Consider the following 19,855-nt stretch of genomic DNA (forward strand, 5'->3'; position numbering starts at 1 on the left):
CGCCAGGGGGCGCTCGGGAGTCGCCGCCGAGCCCCCTGTCCTTGAAACTCAGCCATGGCCCCTTCCCCTGGGGCCGCCTTGGTAACCCAGTCACTGGGGCATGTGGACCCCCATCCCTGTCTTACTTGAACCCGCAACTCTGCACACGGACCGCATCCCAGACGCACACAGGGGACCTCCCAGTTGAGTATTAGATCCGTAATATTATCTGGACCTCCATCTCTGCCACAGTGGACTTGCCACCCCCACCCCTGCAAGTGAGACCCCCAATTTTGCAACATGGAACTTATATCCACCGCACAGAGTATCCCCCACCTAACCCGGCCCACCCAGCTCTGTCACTAGGACCTCCACCTAACACAAGACCCCTGCCTCAGCTGTGCAACACTGATTCCCACCCCTTCTCATTTGCCTCCAACCACAGTGAGCCCCATCTCTGCCTATTGGGAGCCACCTGTCTCATGAAGTGTCTCCCATCTCAGCTTGGTCTTCATCTCCCATCATCGCAGATATTCACCCATGACTGTTGCTTAAACCCCCATTTCCACCTTTTGGGAATGAGCAGACCTCCATCCTGCCTCCTAGAGATTCCATTCTGTCAGTAAACCTCCAATACCTACCTCAGGAACCTCCAGCCCAGCCTTATAGAAAGCCTATCCAGGTGTTCCAGCGATTCCCCCTTTCCCTCCCTCCCCCCATCTCACGCCCCTCTCTCTTCCTTGTTCATGCTCCATCAGCCACTGAGGGCTTACTGTGCACCTAGTCCTATAATACCTCCTGGATGCAGTGTTCCTTTCCCATGGAGTTAGGGATGGAGGGAGCAGACAAACATTAAATCTTAAAAATTACTTAATAACAAGGTGTGATAGTGTTTCCAAAGGAGTATACTTGGGTCACAAGGAAGAGTTGGGGAGTGTGTGGCGGGGAGAGGAAACCAGAGAGGTGCCATCAATCATTCTCTCTCCTATGAATGTAGCCAAATCCTCCCACTGGACTACCATGGATCTGACTCTAAATGTTCTCATTGTTTTTGTTTTTGTATTTTTTGTTTTTTGTTTTTTGTTTTTTGTTTTTACCTATTTTAGACTCATCTAAAGCAATAACCGTAAAAATCACAACTTTCATTTTCTGATATTCACTAAATAAATATATTAACTCCTAAAAGTAAAAAAAAATATTTGTTCAAGAGTACTTTACCCTTGTGGAACATTACCAGCCACTGCTCCTGATAAGTTGCCTCACAGATCCTTTGTCTACACGCCCCCTCAAGGCTCATTTCTGCTGGTGAACTCCCCATCTTACCCAGAATACCACCTGTCTCCCCCAGCACTACACCCCTTCTCCTTCCTATTCTCCCCTGCACAGCAAGCCCTGAGCAAATGTCCACCACAGAGAACCTACCCTTTTCCCAGATTGTATGCCTCACCCTCTTTCCTGGGAGCCTTGGAGACCTAGGACCCTCCTCAAGCCCTAAACCCTCCTTCCCATTGACTCTCTAGCAGGAGTGAGGCCAGGCTTCCTCCTCCATGTCTTTCCTTTAACATCACCATTGATCCAATGGCCTTAGAGTCTCATTATCTCTCCCCTTCAAGAGCTTCTCAACAATTATTTAAGTAATATATTAATACATGCACATTCATTTAATTAGAATTGACCCTTGAACATCATGGCGGGGGGGCACCAACCCTGAACACAGTTGAAAATTCTGTGTATAACTTTTGACTCCCCCAAAATCTAACTACTAATAGCCTACTATTGACCAATAACATAAACTGTTGGTTAGCAAATATTCTGTATGTTATATGTATTATATACTGTATTCTTACAATAAAGTAAACTAGAAAAAAAGAAAATGTTATTAAGAAAATCTTAAGGAAGAGGGGTGCCTGGTTGGTCCAGTACATAGAACATGTGACTCTTGATCTCGGGCTTGTGAGTTTGAGCCTCACGTCAGGTTTAGAGATTAGTTAAAAAATAAAACTAAGGGCTCCTGGGTGGCTCAGTCGGTTAAGTGTCTGACCCTCGATTTCAGTTCAGGTCATGATCTCATAGTTCATGAAATAAAGCCCCATGTTGGGCTCTGAGCTGACAGTGTGGAGCATGAGTGGGATTCTCCCTCCCTCCCTCCCTCTCTCTCTCTCTCTCTGCCTCTCCCCTGTTCACTCTCTCTCTCAAAATAAATAAATAAAAACTTTAAAAAAGTAAATCTTTAAAGGGGTGCCTTAGTCAGTACAGCATGCGATTCTTGATCTTGGGGTTGAGTTCCAGCCCTGAGTTGGGTGTAGAGATTACTTTAAAAAATAAAATCTTAAAAAAAATAATAAAAAATAAAATCTTACAAAAAGAGAGAGAAAATCATAAATAAGAGAAAAAATATTTACAGGACTGTACTGTGAAAAATCCACATAAAAGTGGACCTGCACAGTTCAAACCTGTGTTGTTCAAGGTTAACTATAACTTAAAATACTTACTATGTACGTGTTGTGTTAGACATTGTTCTAGATACTGGGGACACAGCCATGAATAAAAAGACAAAAATCCTTGCTTTCATGGAGTCATCGTCCAGCAGGCAAGATGGGCTGTAACAAGAAAAAAAAGAGAGAGAAATGTTCTGTGACTCTCTCTCTCTCTCTCTCTCTCTCTCTCTATATATATATATATATATATTTTTTTTTTTTTTTTTTTTTTTCCTGGAGGAAAGGAAACTACTGTCTGGGTGGTCAGGGAGGGACTCTCTGAGGAGGTGGACTTGAGAAATGAGATGAAGTCATATGGAGAAAAGGAAACACGCAGAGCTTATCAGCTCAATCATCTTGGGCAAAGGCAGACTCAGAGGCCAAAATGAAAGGAGGCCAAGGACTGTAAAGGGGCAACTGAGGATAAGTGAGGTATGGATACAAGAACATGAAAATGGAGAGACAGACAAGGCCAGCGTGAGGGTTGGGGTTTAGTTCTGAGCATGGTGGGAGGCACTGGACAGTAAAAGATTCCACCAACACAAGTCTTTCCATACATTTTCATATATCCGGGTGCATATGCATATCGTTGATTTTTATCTGCTCTTCAGGCCTTTGCAAATGCTGTTCTCTCTTACCAAAATGCTATTCTTCCACCCTCATTGGGACACCACAAGCTTGCCTTTGTGCCCCCTCTAAAAAGCTTTCCCTGATCTGCCTAGATGGGATCCATCCCTCCCTTGCTGTTCCAGTTTCTCACAGTACCTGGTACTACTGCTGTCATGTGATGCTTTTCTTGGAAACCCCCCGTTTCTCCACCCCATCAAAAGGAGCTCTCTGAGCTGGGGAGGCACTTGATCCATTCTGGTTGGTTGGAACTCAAAGCTTGATGCAGAGTAACCTGTGAAATGCTCCTTACTTGACTACCTGACTGATATAACACCTGAATGAGCTTTCAGGGATGTTGAACCCATCTCCAGCAGGCTCCCCATTCAGGCTGCCCCCTGCTCTGAACTTTCTGCTCCTCGCCTTCATCTCTTCCTCCACCCAAATCTACCAGTCCTAGGTCCCATTTCCCTGGGACCAGCTGATTGGCACTGAACAGAATCAAATCACAGCTTAGAGAGTCCTGGTATAAGTAACATAGTAATTCTAGGTATGGAGCCAAGCAGGGAGGAGGGAAAGTTTGGGAAACTTCCAGTGTTGCTCTCCACAATGAGTGCTCCAACCATCCCAGAAAAGTAAACTTTCTCCGTGGGGAGGAGAGACATCATGAGCAGCTTAAACCAGATTCCTAGCTGCAAGGGAAAGGAAATTAGGACACACATAGCAGTACTGGGCCCTGGCATCTTGTTCATTGTTATTGGTAGGAGATAGCAAGACATGGTAGTTGCTATGGGCTGAATTTGGTCTCCCAAGAATTCATATGCTGACATTCTAACCCCCTAGTACCTCAGAATGTGACTATATTTAGAGATAGGGCCCTTAAAGAAGTAACTAAGATTAAACGAGGTTATGTATCATATAGGTAGGTCCTAATCCAGCATGTCCTTATAAAAAGAGGAAATTTGGACACAGGTACATACAGAGGGAAGACTATGTGAAGACACAACAAGATAGCCACCTATAAATGTTATCTAACATTGCCACTATTTTCAGAGGATTAACTGAATAAACCAGTCCACCATTACTGGAAAGAAAGAAAGAAAGAAAGAAAGAAAGAAAGAAAGAAAGAAAGAAAGAAAGAAAGAAAGAAATAAAGAAAAAGGGGAGGAAGAAAGAAAAAGAAAGAAAGAGAGAAAAGAAACAAAATCCAGTTTCAGTGATAAAATAGGTCAAGTATAATTCCTCCTTTACTAACCTCTGACACCATCTTCTGACACTGACTCAGGCAATAATATCCCAGATAAATACCACGTGGCCCAAGTACCACATACGGCACCTTCACAAGCCATAGCCACCACTCAATGTGTAGCTGTTATCCAATGACAACTCCATATAGTAACATACATAAATTTTACCCACCAGTGCTCTGGGAGATGTCAACCCCAAACTGTATTGCTTCAACAAGCATATGTTGGACACCCACCATGTGCTAAGTGCTGGGGTTACAGCAGAAAACAAGACCGCCAAAGTTTCTGCTGTCATGGAATTTACAACCTGGTAGGGACAATGGACGATGGACTTGTAGCAAACAAATAATTTCAAAGAGTGAAGAGTTAATATGAAGAAAATAAAAGGGAGGGCAGTGCTACTTTTAGATGGGGCATCTAGGAAGCCCTCTCTGAAGAGGCGGCATTTGATCTGAAACCTGACGTTTGTGAAGGAGCCCGCCATGGGCAGAACTGGGGGTGATGCATACCAGTCAGGGAAATAGCAAATTCAAAGGCGCTGAGACAGCAGCATTCTTGGCATGCTCAAGGAATGGCATCCTTACCAGTTTTGCTGGAGATGAGTGAGGGGGCAAGTGACAGGATATGAGGTTAGAGAAGGAAGCAGGGGCCAGATTATACAGTCTTCTCCTGTGAGTTGTGGGAAGGAGTTTGGATTTGAAGAATAAATGGAAGCCTTTGAGATGCCATATGATTTATGCTCTGACAAGTTTGCTATGATCACTGTTATCCAATCAGAACTGTCATGTGTAAAGGTGAGGTCTGGCTCCTCCCAGGGTCACTATCCCAATACTAGGGAGGGCAGCTCCTCTTTCAAGAAGCCTCCTTGAAAACTCACGGGTGACCCACCTACTTCCAACCACGGTCTACAGTCTATCTGGTGGGACAAATACGGGCTCAGGATTCTGGCCCCCTTAGGGCCGGTCGGGCGGAGCCCATTTGTGATTGGTTACAAGCTCTCCAACTCTTCCAATCAGACGCTACTCGGGAGGAGTGCCAACATCCCGTTCCCCATGCGAGATGAGTGGGCCATTTGATTGGCTCTTCCCCTAAGAGTGACAGCAGACAGAGCCTATGGGTGCAAAGGCACGGCTGCTCCGCCCCGCGCTTCCAAGGTGCGCCGCCGGACCCTGCCAGTGCTGGTCCTGCTGCTTGCGCTGTCTCCTCGTCCCTATGGCCGTCCCGCCGCAGCTACGGGCTCTGCTCCTTGCGGTCAACGCACTGTTGCGCAAGCGCCGCTACCACGCTGCGTTGGCCATGCTTAAGGGCTTCCGGAACGGGGCAGTGTGAGTGGGGCGGTCGGGCCGGGCCCGGGCTGAAGGGTGGGTCCGGCTGGGGTCGGAGGAGTGGATTCTGGGCCCACCGCAACGCCGTGTGCCCTTGAGCAGCCTCCCTAGGCCTCGGTCTACCGAGGTGTCCAGCGCGGTGGGCGCTGGATTTGGGGTTCCGTGAGCCTTCTGAGCTGGGGCTCCCATTAAGCTGTTTTGGGGCTCTACATGCTTTGCAACCTGCCCCTTGACCACCTCCCACGCCAGCCCTTGTATCCCCTCGTTTGGCCCACCCCTCCCCACACCACCCCCCATACCCCGCTATGTGTCCTTGGGTCTGCCTGGCTTCAGCGGTCCCATCTGCACAGTGAGAAGTGGCTACTGGCCTCTAGCAGGCCAGCGGTGCCCTCTGCCTATGCTCCCACCATTAAGGAGCCCATGGGCTCATATCCCACTTCTCACTTCTTATCTGTATGACTCTAGCGCCAAGTCCCCGTCCTGCCCAGGGAACTCCTAAGGCATAAGCCTGAGGAATGAGAACAACTGTGAAAGAAGCTGCAGATATTTGCTCGACATTAAATTGATTCCACCTTGGCCATCAGATCTGCTGGAAAGGAGGTCTTGGGTTCATTTCACCTGGCTGGTAACTGGAGGGGAGCTCCCCCTCCTTTAAAACTCATGCATAACTGTTGTCATTTATTGAGAGTGTACTGTGCCAGAACTGGGACACAACAGAAAAAACCAAAGATTTGTTCTCCTGGAGTTGGCATGCTAGTGGCATCATGGCATGGTGGTGAGACTAACTTTGTTCAAATCTTGGTGCCACCAACCTGTGTGATCTGGAGCAAGTCATTTAGCCTCTCTAAGCCTCAATTTCTATAAAATGGGGACGATAATAATACTTACATCATACTGTCAGAGGATTGAATCAGTGTATGTGAAATGCTCAGCACAGTGCCTGGTATATATATCTGTTGGCTGGTGTGTGTGTGTGTGTGTGTGTGTGTGTGTGTGTGTGTGTGTATGTACACATACATATACACATACATACAAGGACGTCTGCCTAGATCACACCGTCACCTTTTCAGGTCTCTGCTTAAGTGTCACCTTCTCAATAAGGTCATCTCTGAACTCCTCACTTCCTCCCATACTTAAGTTTTCTCCATACTATTTGTCACCATCTGACACTAAGTTCACCTATGTATCCTGTTTTTATATTCTGTCTTTCTCACTAGAAAGTGGGCTTCATAGGGACAGAAATATTTATCTACTTTGTTCCTTGGTGTATTCCTAGTACATGGTATATAGGATGCTCTCAAACATTTTCTGAATGAATGTACAAGTGTACAGGGTAGGAATTGCAATTGTCCCCATTTTCCAAATGAGAAGACTAGCTCAGAAAGGTAAACTCATTACTTATGGTCACATCACTTGGCCAGTGTCACAGCCAGGATTCAAACACAGAGATGCCTGATCCCAATGCCAGGCTCTTGGCTTCTCTGGAAACCCAGAGTCAGGTGGAATTGGTACCTGTTGGGCCTGAAGGTTTTATCAGCCATGCTGAGGTGTGACTAAGATGGGATAATATAAGTGGCCCTTTGCCAAGTTATTCTCAGGACAAAGCAGCAATGGGCATTTCCCAATGCTAGCTTTGTATATATACTTTCAACCCAGTTGTTCCTGTTGTCTCAGCCTTCCCAGCCGGGGCAGGCACTTGCTAAGATCAGGCCCTTCTCAGGCCTAGTTCCTTTATTTCAAAGCTGGGTGCCTTCATCTCTTCTGGCCTCAGTTTCCTTCTCTGTAAAATGGAAACAGCCTCACTCAAACGGAGTGATCTAAGGCAGTGATCCCATTATTGTTTAGTGCTAAGGCACCATGCCCATCTGTAAGGACCAAGAGTTCAAGGTCCTAATGAGATTCATCATTAAAGTACCATGGCAGTGCCCGGAATGCTTTACAGAGGAGGTGATGGTGATATTTTGAAGGCCGAGTTAGAATTTTCCAGGAGGAGAAGGGCATCCCAACCAGAGGGAATGGTTTGAACAAAGGCCTGGAGGGGGAAAAGAATATGCGGTTTGTGCAGAGACGCTATCCATTCAGAGACGCTATCCATTTAGTCTTGGACGACTAAGACATATAAGCTTTGTAAAATTGAATTCACTGTGATTTCTACTCCTCAATATGTCAGTGTGCATCTCTAAAAATTAGAGCATTTTCCTATATGGCTAATTATCATGATTATACTTAATAAATTAATAATAATCTATAGTGTTGACTACTGTCCAGTTAATAGTCAAATTGTCCTGGCTGTCCCCTAAATGTCCTCCCTAAATGTTAGTTTGCTGAGACCAGGCTCTTCCTGGACATCATGTTGAACCTGTCATTATGTCCTGTAAGTCCTTTCAAACCCCAGGCACCCCCCTTTTTCAGGACATAGAGTAATCCTGTGAATGATAGTAACTGGCTCCCACCTGAGTTTGAGGGCTTTGGGAATGAGACCTGGCAGATATACGGAGGTGGGGGCACTATTCCACTTATGTTTGGGGTATAAGCAAGGGCCCTTTTCACCCTGGTGAGATGGAGGAGGCTGAGGGCCTCTTTGTTCAAGGGAAAGAGACATGGCTTTGGATGAGGTGTGCCAGAGAGCTTGCTGTGGCCAAGATGGGGGCCCTGCCCACTGCTAGGCAGGAGACAAGCAATTCAGCATGGCCATCGCAACAATAACACTGGCTTCAACTTGTTCACATTTACAAATTTAATTTATATATATGTATATATATTTTAATTTTTAATGTTTATTAATTGTTAGAGAGAGAGAGTGAACAGGGGAGGAGCAGAGAGATAGGGGGACAGAATCAGAAGCAGGCTTCAGGCTCTGAGCTGTCAGCACAGAGCCTGACACGGGGCTTGAACTCACAAGCTGCAAGATCATGACCTGAGCTGAAGTCGGACGCTTAACCGACTGAGCCACCCAGGTACCCCTATATTTTAAAAATTAGGTAACGTTAGGGGTGCCTGTCTGGTTCAGTTGGTAGAGCATAAGACTCTTGATCTTGGGGTTGTAAGTTCGAGCCCCGCACTGGGTGTAGAGATCACTTAATAGTAAAATCTTTTTTAAAAATTAGGTAACTTTCGGGGCGTCTGGGTGGCTCAGTCGGTTAAGAGTCCAACTCTTAGTTTCGGCTCAGGTCATGATCTCACGGTGTGTAAATTCGAACCCCGCATCGGGCTCCATCCTGACAGCGCAGAGCCTGCTTGGGATTCTCTCTCTCTCCCTCTCTCTCTGCCCCTCCCCCACTCACTCTGTCTCTCTCTCTCAAAAAAACAAATAAATAAAACTTAAAAAAAATTTTTTTTTAATTACGTAACTTTCAGAAAAGGCATAAAAAATTCGATGCTATGCCTGGCTGGCTCAGTCAGTGGAGCATGAGACTCTTGGTCTCAGAGTTGTGAATTCAAGGCCCACATTGGGTGTGGAGCCTACTTAAAAAAAAAAGGTAGATGCTATGAAGGCCTGCTCACCCCATTCTTCTATCACTCAGTCTCCCTCCCTGGAGGTGACACCTATACCCAGTCTCATGTCTCCCTCCAGAAGTATTCTCTACACGTACAAACAAATACATATATTTCCCCCCCACACATTTAAGACAAGTTTTCTTTTTTATTTTATTATTTAAAAAATATTTTTATTTATTTTTGAGAGCGCAGGCAGGGAAGGGGAAGGGAGAGGGGAACAGGAGATCTGAAGTGGAGTCTATGCTGACAGCAGCTAGCCCAGTGTGGGGCTTGAACTCAGGAATCACGAGATCGTGACCTGATCTGAAGTTAGATGCTCAACCAACTGAGCCACCCAGGTGCCCCAAGACAAGTTTTATTTTGAAATAATTTTAGATTTATGGAAGAATTACCTCGTTTGATGCAACTTTATATTTTACACATCGTGCTTTAATATATCCTGCGGTGCACATAAAGCTGCCTCCGTCTTTTACATCTGTGTAGTATTCCACTCAGTGGTGGGACCATTGTTTATTTATCCAGAAGCTCCCTGTGGATGGACATGGGTTCGCTTCCAGTCTTTTGCTGTTTCTTTTCTTTTTTTTTTTTTTTCAACGTTTATTTATTTTTTTTGGGACAGAGAGAGACAGAGCATGAACGGGGGAGGGGCAGAGAGAGAGGGAGACACAGAATCGGAAACAGGCTCCAGGCTCTGAGCCATCAGCCCAGAGCCTGACGCGGGGCTCGAACTCACGGACCGCGAGATCGTGACCTGGCTGAAGTCGGACGCTTAACCGACTGCGCCACCCAGGCGCCCCTCTTTTGCTGTTTCTAACAAGCCTGTGGTGAACAGTCACAGATACTCATATGACAATATGTAGTCATGGTCATTGTGCCAAGGATTTTTAGACCTTGTAGCTTGGTAAGATCAGGGCCTGGCAGCTGGAGAACTTGGTGGGATAAGAGGGAGTCCAGTCAAGAACAAGAAGGAAGAGACTAGAACTTTCACATGTGCTACGTCCTTAACTGCCAGAAGCAAGTCTGAAATGGAGAATACTTTTTACTGATGGGAGAAGAGAGGCTCAGAGAGGTTAAGTAACTTATCCAAGTTCACACAGTAAAACGTGGCAGGGCTTTGGCACCAAATACTACAGTATTTCCTTTCTACTACCCACTTGAATATAGTTAAAACAGAGGGGGCACCTCGCTGGCTCAGTGAGTGAAACATGCAACTCCAATCTTGGGGTTGTGAGTTTGAGCCCCATGTTGGGTGTGATTGTTTAAAAATAAAATCTTTAGGGGGGCGCCTGGGTGGCGCAGTCGGTTAAGCGTCCGACTTCAGCCAGGTCACGATCTCGCGGTCCGTGAGTTCGAGCCCCGCGTCAGGCTCTGGGCTGATGGCTCAGAGCCTGGAGCCTGTTTCCGATTCTGTGTCTCCCTCTCTCTCTGCCCCTCCCCCGTTCATGCTCTGTCTCTCTCTGTCCCAAAAATAAATAAACGTTGAAAAAAAAAATAAAAAAAAAAATAAAAAATAAAAATAAAATCTTTAAAAAATAAATGAAAAACAATGAGGATGAAAGTATTCATGTTCACACAATCCCCAGTGCTCAAATGAGGAAGTACAAGAAGGGTCAGGGGAAGAGGTTTGAGTCTTAAAAAGAGGCCTTTATGTAACTTTTTTTTTTTTTAATTTTTTTTTCAACGTTTATTTATTTTTGGGACAGAGAGAGACAGAGCATGAACGGGGGAGGGGCAGAGAGAGAGGGAGACACAGAATCGGAAACAGGCTCCAGGCTCTGAGCCATCAGCCCAGAGCCTGACGCGGGGCTTGAACTCATGGACCGCGAGATCGTGACCTGGCTGAAGTCGGACGCTTGTAACTTTTAAAATTTATTTCGGCATGCCTGGCTGGCTCAGTACATAGCACGTGTGTCTCTTGATCTCAGGGTCATGGGCTCAAGAAGCCCCACATTGGGCATGGAGCCTACTTTAAAAAAAATGTTTATTCCAGTTGCTTTAATTTTAAAAGCAAAGCTTAATCATTATAGATCATTTTGGAAGTATAGAAAAGTTAAAAGATAAAAGTAAATTCGCCTACTTCTCCAGCTCTGGGGACATTGCTAACATTGTGGCATATTTCTTTCCAGTGTTTTTTATTTTTTAAATCCGGTTTTACAAAGCTCAGGTCCTCCTGTCTATAATAGTTGGAAAGAGGTGTATTTTGAACAGGTAGAAGGAATTATATTATTCAGCAACTATTTTAGGGAACTTATTAACTTTAAGATAAACCAAGCTGAAGATAGAACCTTCTAGAAATTACCTTCCCTCACAGATAATTAAAGGTTGTTCCAGAATCAGTCAGCCATCATGTACTAAGCACATGCTATATGTGAAGTACCATGCAAGGTGCTGGGGACTCTGTGGAGGACAAATCAAACACAGTCCCTCACGAAGCCCACAGTCTAGTGGAAGAAAGAGATAATTAGAATAGAATAAGTAGTTATGAGAAATTGAATCATTAACCCAGGAGTGTAGAGTACCACAGAGAAGCTTGGGGCTCTGTGGCAATGCAGATATTACCCTAACCTAGGCTGTTGTGTAAGAAGCCTCCACAGACGGGGCGCCTGCGTGGCGCAGTCGGTTGAGCGTCCGACTTCAGCCAGGTCACGATCTCGCGGTCCGTGAGTTCGAGCCCCGCGTCGGGCTCTGGGCGATGGCTCAGAGCCTGGAGCCTGTTTCCAATTCTGTGTCTCCCTCTCTCTGCCCCTCCCCCGTTCATGCTCTCTCTCTGTCCCAAAAATAAATAAACGTTGAAAAAAAAAAAAATTAAAAAAAAAGAAGCCTCCACAGAGGCCCCAGCTGAGACTTGAGAGCTGAGGAAGCAGTGGCTACATGAGGAGTAAAGGACAGTCTGGGCAGAGGGAACAGCCTGCCCAGAGGCAGGGGAGAAACTGGCAGTCCAAAGACCTACAGAAAGGCCAGGGGGGGTTGGATGGAGCAGGAGAAATAGGGGGCAAGAGGTAGGAGAAGTAAGCAGGGGCCACATCTTGCAGCACTTTCAAGGCTGTGGGAAGAGCCCAGATTTTATTCTGTGAGTAGGGGAAAGGTATTGGCGGCTTTTAAATTGGGATGTGATATGATTTATGCTTTAAAAAAAAATGAGTCTGGCTGCAATGGTAAGTCAGTGTGGAACCGAGGGAGCAACTCCACACAGCCAGTTGGGTGAGGCTGGTGGAGGCCTTTGACACACATGGTCCCCTTTCATTGGAATTATAACCAGCCCTCTAGGCTGACATCCCCTTTTACTGTTAGGCAAACTGAGGCTCAGAGAAGTTAAATAACAAGCCCGAGGCCACACTACAAGAAGGTGTTAGGACTGGGATTTGAACCCAGATCTAACTTGAACCCAGATCTAACCTGAAAGCCAGCATTATCTCCCCTTCCAGGACGATGTTAGGATTAGGCTTGGAGAGGGGGCGAGGAGTCAGATTGCCCAGGGAGACTCTGTGAGGCAGTGACGCCATAGTAACTGTTTCCTTTCATTTCTGCAGCTACGGAGTCAAAATCCGGGCCCCTCACGCGCTGGTCATGACCTTTCTCTTCCGGAGTGGCAGGTACCCACCCCCTCCTCAAACTGGGAGAGAGTATGTTCAGCCCTCAGTACCAGGACGGTTGCACTAGCTTCCTAGCTAGGTCTAGCCTATCCCCCATCACCACCATCTCAAGTACGAGTCTGATCTATTATTGCTACTCAAAAACTCCCCTGGCTCCCACGATCCTCCAGAGAAGCCCAACTTCCTTCCTTAAAAGCCCCTCTGCAACTAACCACGAGGAGCACTGGATGATGTATGGGGTTGTTGAATCACTACATTGTACACCTGAAATGAAGATAACAGTGTATATTAAGTATACTGATGACTTAAAAAAACTTTAAGATAACTTTTAAAAAAAGGCCCCCTGCTGCCTGGTCTCAGCTGCATCCCCACACTCTTCCCCTACATCCAGCCTGCAGTGCCCTTGGCACATAGGACTCGCTGCCATGCCACATGTGGTTCCACCTCCACACGTTTACTTATACAACACCCCCTGCCGGGCATGCTCTTTCCTCTTCTGCCCTACCTTTATTTCCTTCCTGGCAACCAATACCAATTTTATGAGGGTTACTTCCTTGGGAAAACTGTCCATGACCTCCCTCCCTTACTCAAACTTCTTGGTCTTCCTCCAACCCCTGTGACTTTCCCCTCATTGCACTTCTCAGAAACTACTCTGTGGCCTCGTTTTTAATGCTGAGATTTATTTGGCCATGGGTCCTCCTTGGGTGAACCATTGCTTTTTTTCTTTTTAAAGTTTATTTATTTATTTTGAGAGAGAGAGAGGGAGCGTGCATGAGCGGGGGAGAGGCAGAGAGAGAGGGAGGGAGAGAGAGAATCCTAAGCAGGCTCCATGCTCTCAGCACAGAGCTGAGATCCCAGCTCAATGTGGGGCTCAAACTCATAAACCGTGATATCTTGACCTGAGCCGAAACTAGGAGTCAGACACTTAGCTAACTAAGCGTCTGTGGCCTGGTTTGTTTTTTTTTAACTTTTTTTTTTTTTTAACGTTTATTTTTTGAGACAGAGAGAGACAGAGCATGAACAGGGGAGGGTCAGAGAGAGGGAGACACAGAATCTGAAACAGGCTCCAGGCTCTGAGCTGTCAGCACAGAGCCCGACGCGGGGCTTGAACTCACTGACCGTGAGATCATGACCTGAGCCGAAGTCGGCCACTTAACCGACTGAGCCACCCAGGCGCCCCTGTGGCCTGGTTTTTAATGTATGTAGCTTCACCTAGAGCTTATAAGAAGTACACATGGACAGCCTATTGGCCAAATCCAGCTCACAAGATTTTCCCTTTTTGTATTTTTTTAGGGTTGCTCTTTTCTTTCTTTTTTTATTTTATTTTATTTTTTTTTATTTTATTATTTTTTTTTTTTAATTTTTTTTTTTCAACGTTTATTTATTTTTGGGACAGAGAGAGACAGAGTATGAACGGGGGAGGGGCAGAGAGAGAGGGAGACACAGAATCGGAAACAGGCTCCAGGCTCTGAGCCATCAGCCCAGAGCCTGACGCGGGGCTCGAACTCACGGACCGCAAGATCGTGACCTGGCTGAAGTCGGACGCTTAACCGACTGCGCCACCCAGGCGCCCCTTTTCTTTCTTTTTTTAAGTAAGCTCTATACCCATCATGGGGCTCGAATTCACACCTCTTGTATTTTTGCTTTATTTATTGATTCGCTGATTTTAGTTTTGGTTTTTGCTCTCCGTTTTCTTAAAATTGAACTCATTCTTTCAAACAGTAAATATTTATTGAACATCTACTATGTGCCAGACACCATTTTAGGTGCTAGGGATAGAGGAGCGAACAAAGCAGTCAGTGATCAAGAGGAACAATGCTGGTGGCCCAGACATTCGTGGTGGCAGTGTAGGTGAGAGGCAAGTGGTCAGACTCTCGAAACATTTTGAAGGCAAGATTAGCACCAACACTTGATAACTGGGAAATCCAGCTTTCTTGCATTAATGCCTGGCTGGCACAGTCACTATAGCATGTGACTCTTGATCTCGAGGTCATGAGTTTCAGCCCCATGTTGGGCATAGAGTTTGCTCAAAAAAAAAAAAGAGTAAGAACTGGCAACACGGGGCTTGTGTTCCTGTGAGGCGAGAGCCAGCTGACTCCTGGCTGTCCCCACTCACCTGGCCGATTTCCACAGGTTCCAGTTGACCCACTTCAAGGTCCTCATCTAGCCTCTAGGTTGGTTGTGTCATCCTTGAATTGACTCCCAGAGTACACTCTACCCTTGTCCTTGTGTTCTCCTCACTGCCCCCTAGTGACTTAATTTTAAAAGATAAATAGAATCCTTTCCCTACTTAAATGTGTACTTTTCTCAGGATAAAGACAGAAGAGCATGGCCCTTCCTCTCCCCACATCATTTCCCCCCATATTTTTTGCTCAGGCCTTGATGGCTTCTCTCTGTCCCTTTATTCCTTACTCTCTGTCCCTCCTCCAAACCTTTGCATGTGCTGATCCCTCTGCCCGGATGCAAGTCCTCTCCCCTCTTGACTTCATTGACACCTCATCAATCCTTCAGATCCCAGGATCATCTCTGGTCAAGGTCGAAATTTGACCCTTGCTTCATGATTATTTATGCTCTCCCTTTAGATCGTATATCTTATGAAGGCAGCAAGCACTTTCCCTCAGAATCGTATCCCCAGCTCCAGTACATAGTAGGCTGTCCCTTACTCTCTCATTAATGTCTTCACAGCTCACTCCAAAAAAACATGTATTGAGTACCTACTATGTGCCAGGCTCTGTTCAGATGTAGACACCACTCTTCAGTAGCTTGCACTGGAGTGGGGTGGGAGTGGGGAGAAATAATAAACAAGCATATAAGTGTCAGCTGGTGTAAAAGCTGTGAAGGAAAAGAGGACAGGATATGATGGGCATTCTTTTGAGTCAGGTGGTCAGGCAAGGGCCCTCTGAGGAAGTGGCATGGAGTCAAGGCCTGAATCCAATGGGACAGCAGCCCCCACGACATGGAAGCTAGAGGCCTGGGGCTGAAAGAGCAGTGGCCGTGAGCTCCTCGCCTGGTTCACATTTGCACGCCCAGTGAGTGAACGTGGAACAGTGGGCCTGTGCTCATGGGGGCTCCCTGTGTTTGTGCAGCCTCCAGGAGAAGCTGCGGGCCGTCCTGCAGGCCACGTACACCCACTCCTGGAACCTGGCCCGCTTTGTGTTCGCCTATAAGGGGCTCTGTGCCCTGCAGTCCCACGTGCAGGGCGAGACCTACCAGGTGCACTCGTTCCTGGCTGCCTTCATCGGAGCCTTGCTGGTGTTTAGAGATAACAGTAACATCAACAGTCAGGTAAAGACCCTGCCCCAGGATAGGGGTTGGGCTGCGGGTGGGGTGGGGGGTGGGAGGGACGTGGTCCAGGTAGGGGTCAAAGAGGTAGAGGTCCAAGGGTCTGTGATTCACCAGTCCCTGTGTGACCTTGGGAAGGTCACTTTCTCCTCAGTTTCCTTATCTGTAAACCAAGCAAGCGGCTTGCTGAAATTCCATCGTTCCCAAAACTCAGTGTGTGTGCTGTTTTCTGGAACAAAGATCTTTTTTTTTTTTTTTAATCTGGAACGCTTCACAAATTTGTGTGTCATCCTTGCACAGGGGTCATGCTAATCTCTATATTGTTCAATTTTAGTAGATGTGCTGCCGAAGCGAGCACTGGAGCAAAAATTTAAAAACAAAAAACCAGGGGCGCCTGGGTGGCGCAGTCGGTTAAGCGTCCGACTTCAGCCAGGTCACGATCTCGCGGTCCGTGAGTTCGAGCCCCGCGTCAGGCTCTGGGCTGATGGCTCAGAGCCTGGAGCCTGTTTCCGATTCTGTGTCTCCCTCTCTCTCTGCCCCTCCCCCGTTCATGCTCTGTCTCTCTCTGTCCCAAAAATAAAATAAACGTTGTAAAAACAAAAAACCAAAAAACACTGTGCAGTGAAATGCGGAAAAAAAAAAAAAAAAACACCACCACTCTGGGGGCACCTGGCTGGCTCAGTCAGTAGAGCATATGACTCTTGATCATGGGTCATGAGTTCAAGCCCCACATTGGGTGTAGAGCTTACTTAAAAAAAAAAGTGGCTACGAGACATCTGGGGGGCTCAGTTGGTTAGGCATCTGACTTCAGCTCAGGTCATGATCTCACCATTTGTGAGTTGGAGCCCCATGTCGGGCTCTGTGCTGACAGCGTAGAGCCTGGAGCCTGCTTCAGATTCTGTGTCTCCCTCTCTCTCTGTCCCTCCCCTGCTTGTACACTGTCTCTGTCTCTCTCAAAAATAAACATTAAAAGAAAAAGTTTTAAATTGGCCTGGAGTAAGATATTCATAAAACATAACTTATTTAAAAAAATTTTTTTTTTTTTTTTTTTACATTTTACTTATTTTTGAGAGAGACAGAGAGACAGAGCATAAGTGGGAGAGAGGCAGAGAGAGAGGGAGACACAGAATCCGAAGCCGGCTCCAGGCTCTGAGCTGTCAGCACAGAGCCCGCCATGGGGCTCAAACTCACAAACCGTGAGATCATGTCCTGAGCTATAGTCGGACACTTAACCGACTGATCCACCCAGGCGCCCCATAAAACATAACTTATTAACCGACTGATCCACCCAGGCGCCCCATAAAACATAACATATTATGCTCGAAGAATGATCTATTCTTTAACTTGTCCTTTTTATAGGTTAAAATCCTTTTTTTTTTTTTCTTCTTTTTTTTGTGAAATGAAATGCTAGTTATTGTTTTAAGTCCTTTTTGGTCATCGTGAAAAGTTGGCAGCCCCTCTTTTTGCCTCCCTCAAATTTATTAAATACTTTCAAATTATAAAATGTTTTATTTTCACATTTTAAAAAATGCAGACTAAGCACCCCTGTGTGCCTGGCATACTCCTAGGCGCTTGGGGTATGGTCACAATAAAACTAGAAAATAAATTGAAAAGGGACACCTGGGTGGCTCAGTCAGTTAAGCGTCTGACGCTTGATTTCGTTTCAGGTCATAATCTCACTGTTGGTGAGACATGAGATCGAGCCCACATCTGACAGGGCAGAGCCTGCTTGGGATTCTGTCTCCCTCCCTCTTTTCTTTCCCTCCCCCATTTGTGCGTGTGCATATGCTCTCTCTCTTTCAAAATAAATAAACTTAAAAAAAGAAAGGATTTAAAAGAAAGTTCCCACCCCCCGCTAATTGTCCAGCCACTGTCCATGAACACTTCAACTGTGTCTTGTGTGCTCTTCAGAAATTGTCTGTGCTTGTGTCTGAACATATCAGGAGTTTTCCTCCAATGAGATCACACCACACTTTTTCTTCACAGAATGATGTATTTTGGAAACCTTTCTTGTCAATCCCTCATTCTTTTTAACATCAGCAAAGTTCTCCATTGGGTGGATAGACCAGGCTTGATTTTCCCAATCTCCTCTGGATGGACAAGGGGGTCTCTAGCCTTTTGCCAGTACACACACATTGCAGTCTGCGTCTTTGGGCGTTTGTCTGTCAATCCATCTGAAATTTCCTCAACATGGGATTGTGGAGTCTGTGGATATGAGCATTTTGTATTTTGAGAAAATTTCCCCAGTTTTTGTTGTTGTTGTTGTTAGAAATGTCACTGGTCTGGGACGCCTGGGTGGCTCAGTCGGTTAAGTGTCCAGCTCTTGATTTTAGCTCAGGTCATGATCTCAGATTTTGTGAGCTTGAGCCCTGCGTAGATCTCTGTACTGACAACATGGAGCCTGCTTGGGATTCTCTCTCTCCCTCTGTCTCTATTTCTCACCTGCTGTGTGGGTGCATACTCTCTCTCAAAAGAAATAAACTTAAAAAAAATAAATAAAAGAAATGGCACTGGTTTATGAACTTCTAAGGCCTAGGAATCCTAGTCACACCATCTTCTTACCCCTCCTTTTCCCTGACCCCTCTGACCTCCATTTCTGAAATTTTGTCATTTCAAAAATGTTCTAGAAGTAGAGTCATTGCTGTATGTAACCTTTGAGGATTGACTTTTTTTTTTAAGTTTATTTATTTTTTTGAGAGAGCTCACGCACATGCAGACATGCGATTAGGGGAGGGCAGAGAGGGAGGGAGAATCCTAAGCAGGCTCTTACGCTGATGGCGGGGCTCAAACCCACGAACTGTGAGATCATGACCTGAGCCAAAATCAAGAGTTGGTCACATAACCGACTGAGACATCCAGGTGCCCCTGCATGTTTAATTTTTTAAGAAATTGCCAAACTATTTTCTAGAGGACCGTACTATTTTACATTCCCATCAGGAATATACAAATGATCCATTTTCTCCACATCCGAGCCAGCATTGGTTGATCACATTTTTAATTTTAGCCATTCTGATAGGTGTGCAGTGCTTCTCATTGCGGTTTTAATTTGCATTTTCCTAATGGCTAATGACGTTGAACATCTTTCCATGTCCTTATTTTCCATCTGTATAACCAGTTCAGTGAAGCATCTGTTCTCATCTTTTGCTTATTTTCTAATTGGATTGTTTCTTTTCTTTACTGTTGATTTTTAAGAAGTTTTTTTTTAAATATATTCCACATACCAGTTTGTCAGATATGTGTTTGTGAATATTTTCTCTCACCTGTGGCTTTTCTTTTCAGGCTCTTCATGGGGGCTTTCGCAATCAATTTTATTTTATTTTATTTATTTATTTTTATTTTTATTTTTATTTTTATTTTTTTCGCAATTTTAAATTTCGATAAGATCCAACCTATTAATTGTGTGTGTGTGTGTGTGTGTGCGCGCGCGCATTGTATTTTTTGGTGTCAAGTTACCTTTTAGTTTTGAAACATGTAAATGTATTCATTTTCTAAATTTTTTTAAATGATTATTTATTTTTGAGAGAGAGGGAGCACGAGCAGGGGAGGGGCAGAGAGAGAGGGAGACACAGAATCTGAAGCAGGCTCCAGTCTCTGAGCGGTCAGCACAGAGCCTGACATGGGACTTGAACTCGGACCGCAAGATCGTGACCTGAGCCAAGGTCGGGCGCTCAACCAACTGAGCCACCCAGGTGCCACTATTTTCTAAAATTTTTAATTAACAAGAATGATAAATTAAGAAATGAATAGCAATGTTAAAATACCCGCTACATACTATTTCAAATCACCTTGCATACCAGCACACTGTTCCAGGGGCTCCTGGATGGCTTAGTCAGAAGAGCATGAGACTC

General features: G+C 45.6%; 1 protein-coding gene and 1 non-coding gene across 8 annotated transcripts in view; one reads left to right on the forward strand and one right to left on the reverse strand.

Annotated features, from left to right (window-relative positions):
- The first annotated feature begins 5,457 nt into the window (after nt 1–5,457).
- Nucleotides 5,458–19,855, forward strand: part of PXMP4 (peroxisomal membrane protein 4) — a 34,583-nt gene continuing 20,185 nt past the window's right edge. For 4 of the 7 annotated variants that reach the window (XR_006703237.1, XM_045444865.1, XM_045444867.1 and 1 more), the window contains exons 1-2: nt 5,458–5,634; nt 12,663–12,725. Coding sequence is in view for 6 of the 7 variants with exons in the window: in XM_045444865.1 (XP_045300821.1) it covers nt 5,522–5,634; nt 12,663–12,725 (176 nt within the window). In the remaining variant the exon portion in view is untranslated. Of the gene's footprint in view, nt 5,635–12,662; nt 12,726–15,811; nt 16,011–17,674; nt 18,935–19,855 lie in introns of those variants that run through there. The other 3 variants (XM_045444864.1, XM_045444863.1, XM_045444862.1) reach the window with 3 other exon arrangements.
- On the reverse strand, nt 16,263–16,365 carry LOC123581724. The gene has a single exon (XR_006703965.1). It is a non-coding gene; the product is annotated as a U6 spliceosomal RNA (small nuclear RNA).

The sequence above is a fragment of the Leopardus geoffroyi genome, chromosome A3, assembly GCF_018350155.1.
Source record: "Leopardus geoffroyi isolate Oge1 chromosome A3, O.geoffroyi_Oge1_pat1.0, whole genome shotgun sequence".
Classification (NCBI taxonomy): Eukaryota; Metazoa; Chordata; class Mammalia; order Carnivora; family Felidae; genus Leopardus; species Leopardus geoffroyi.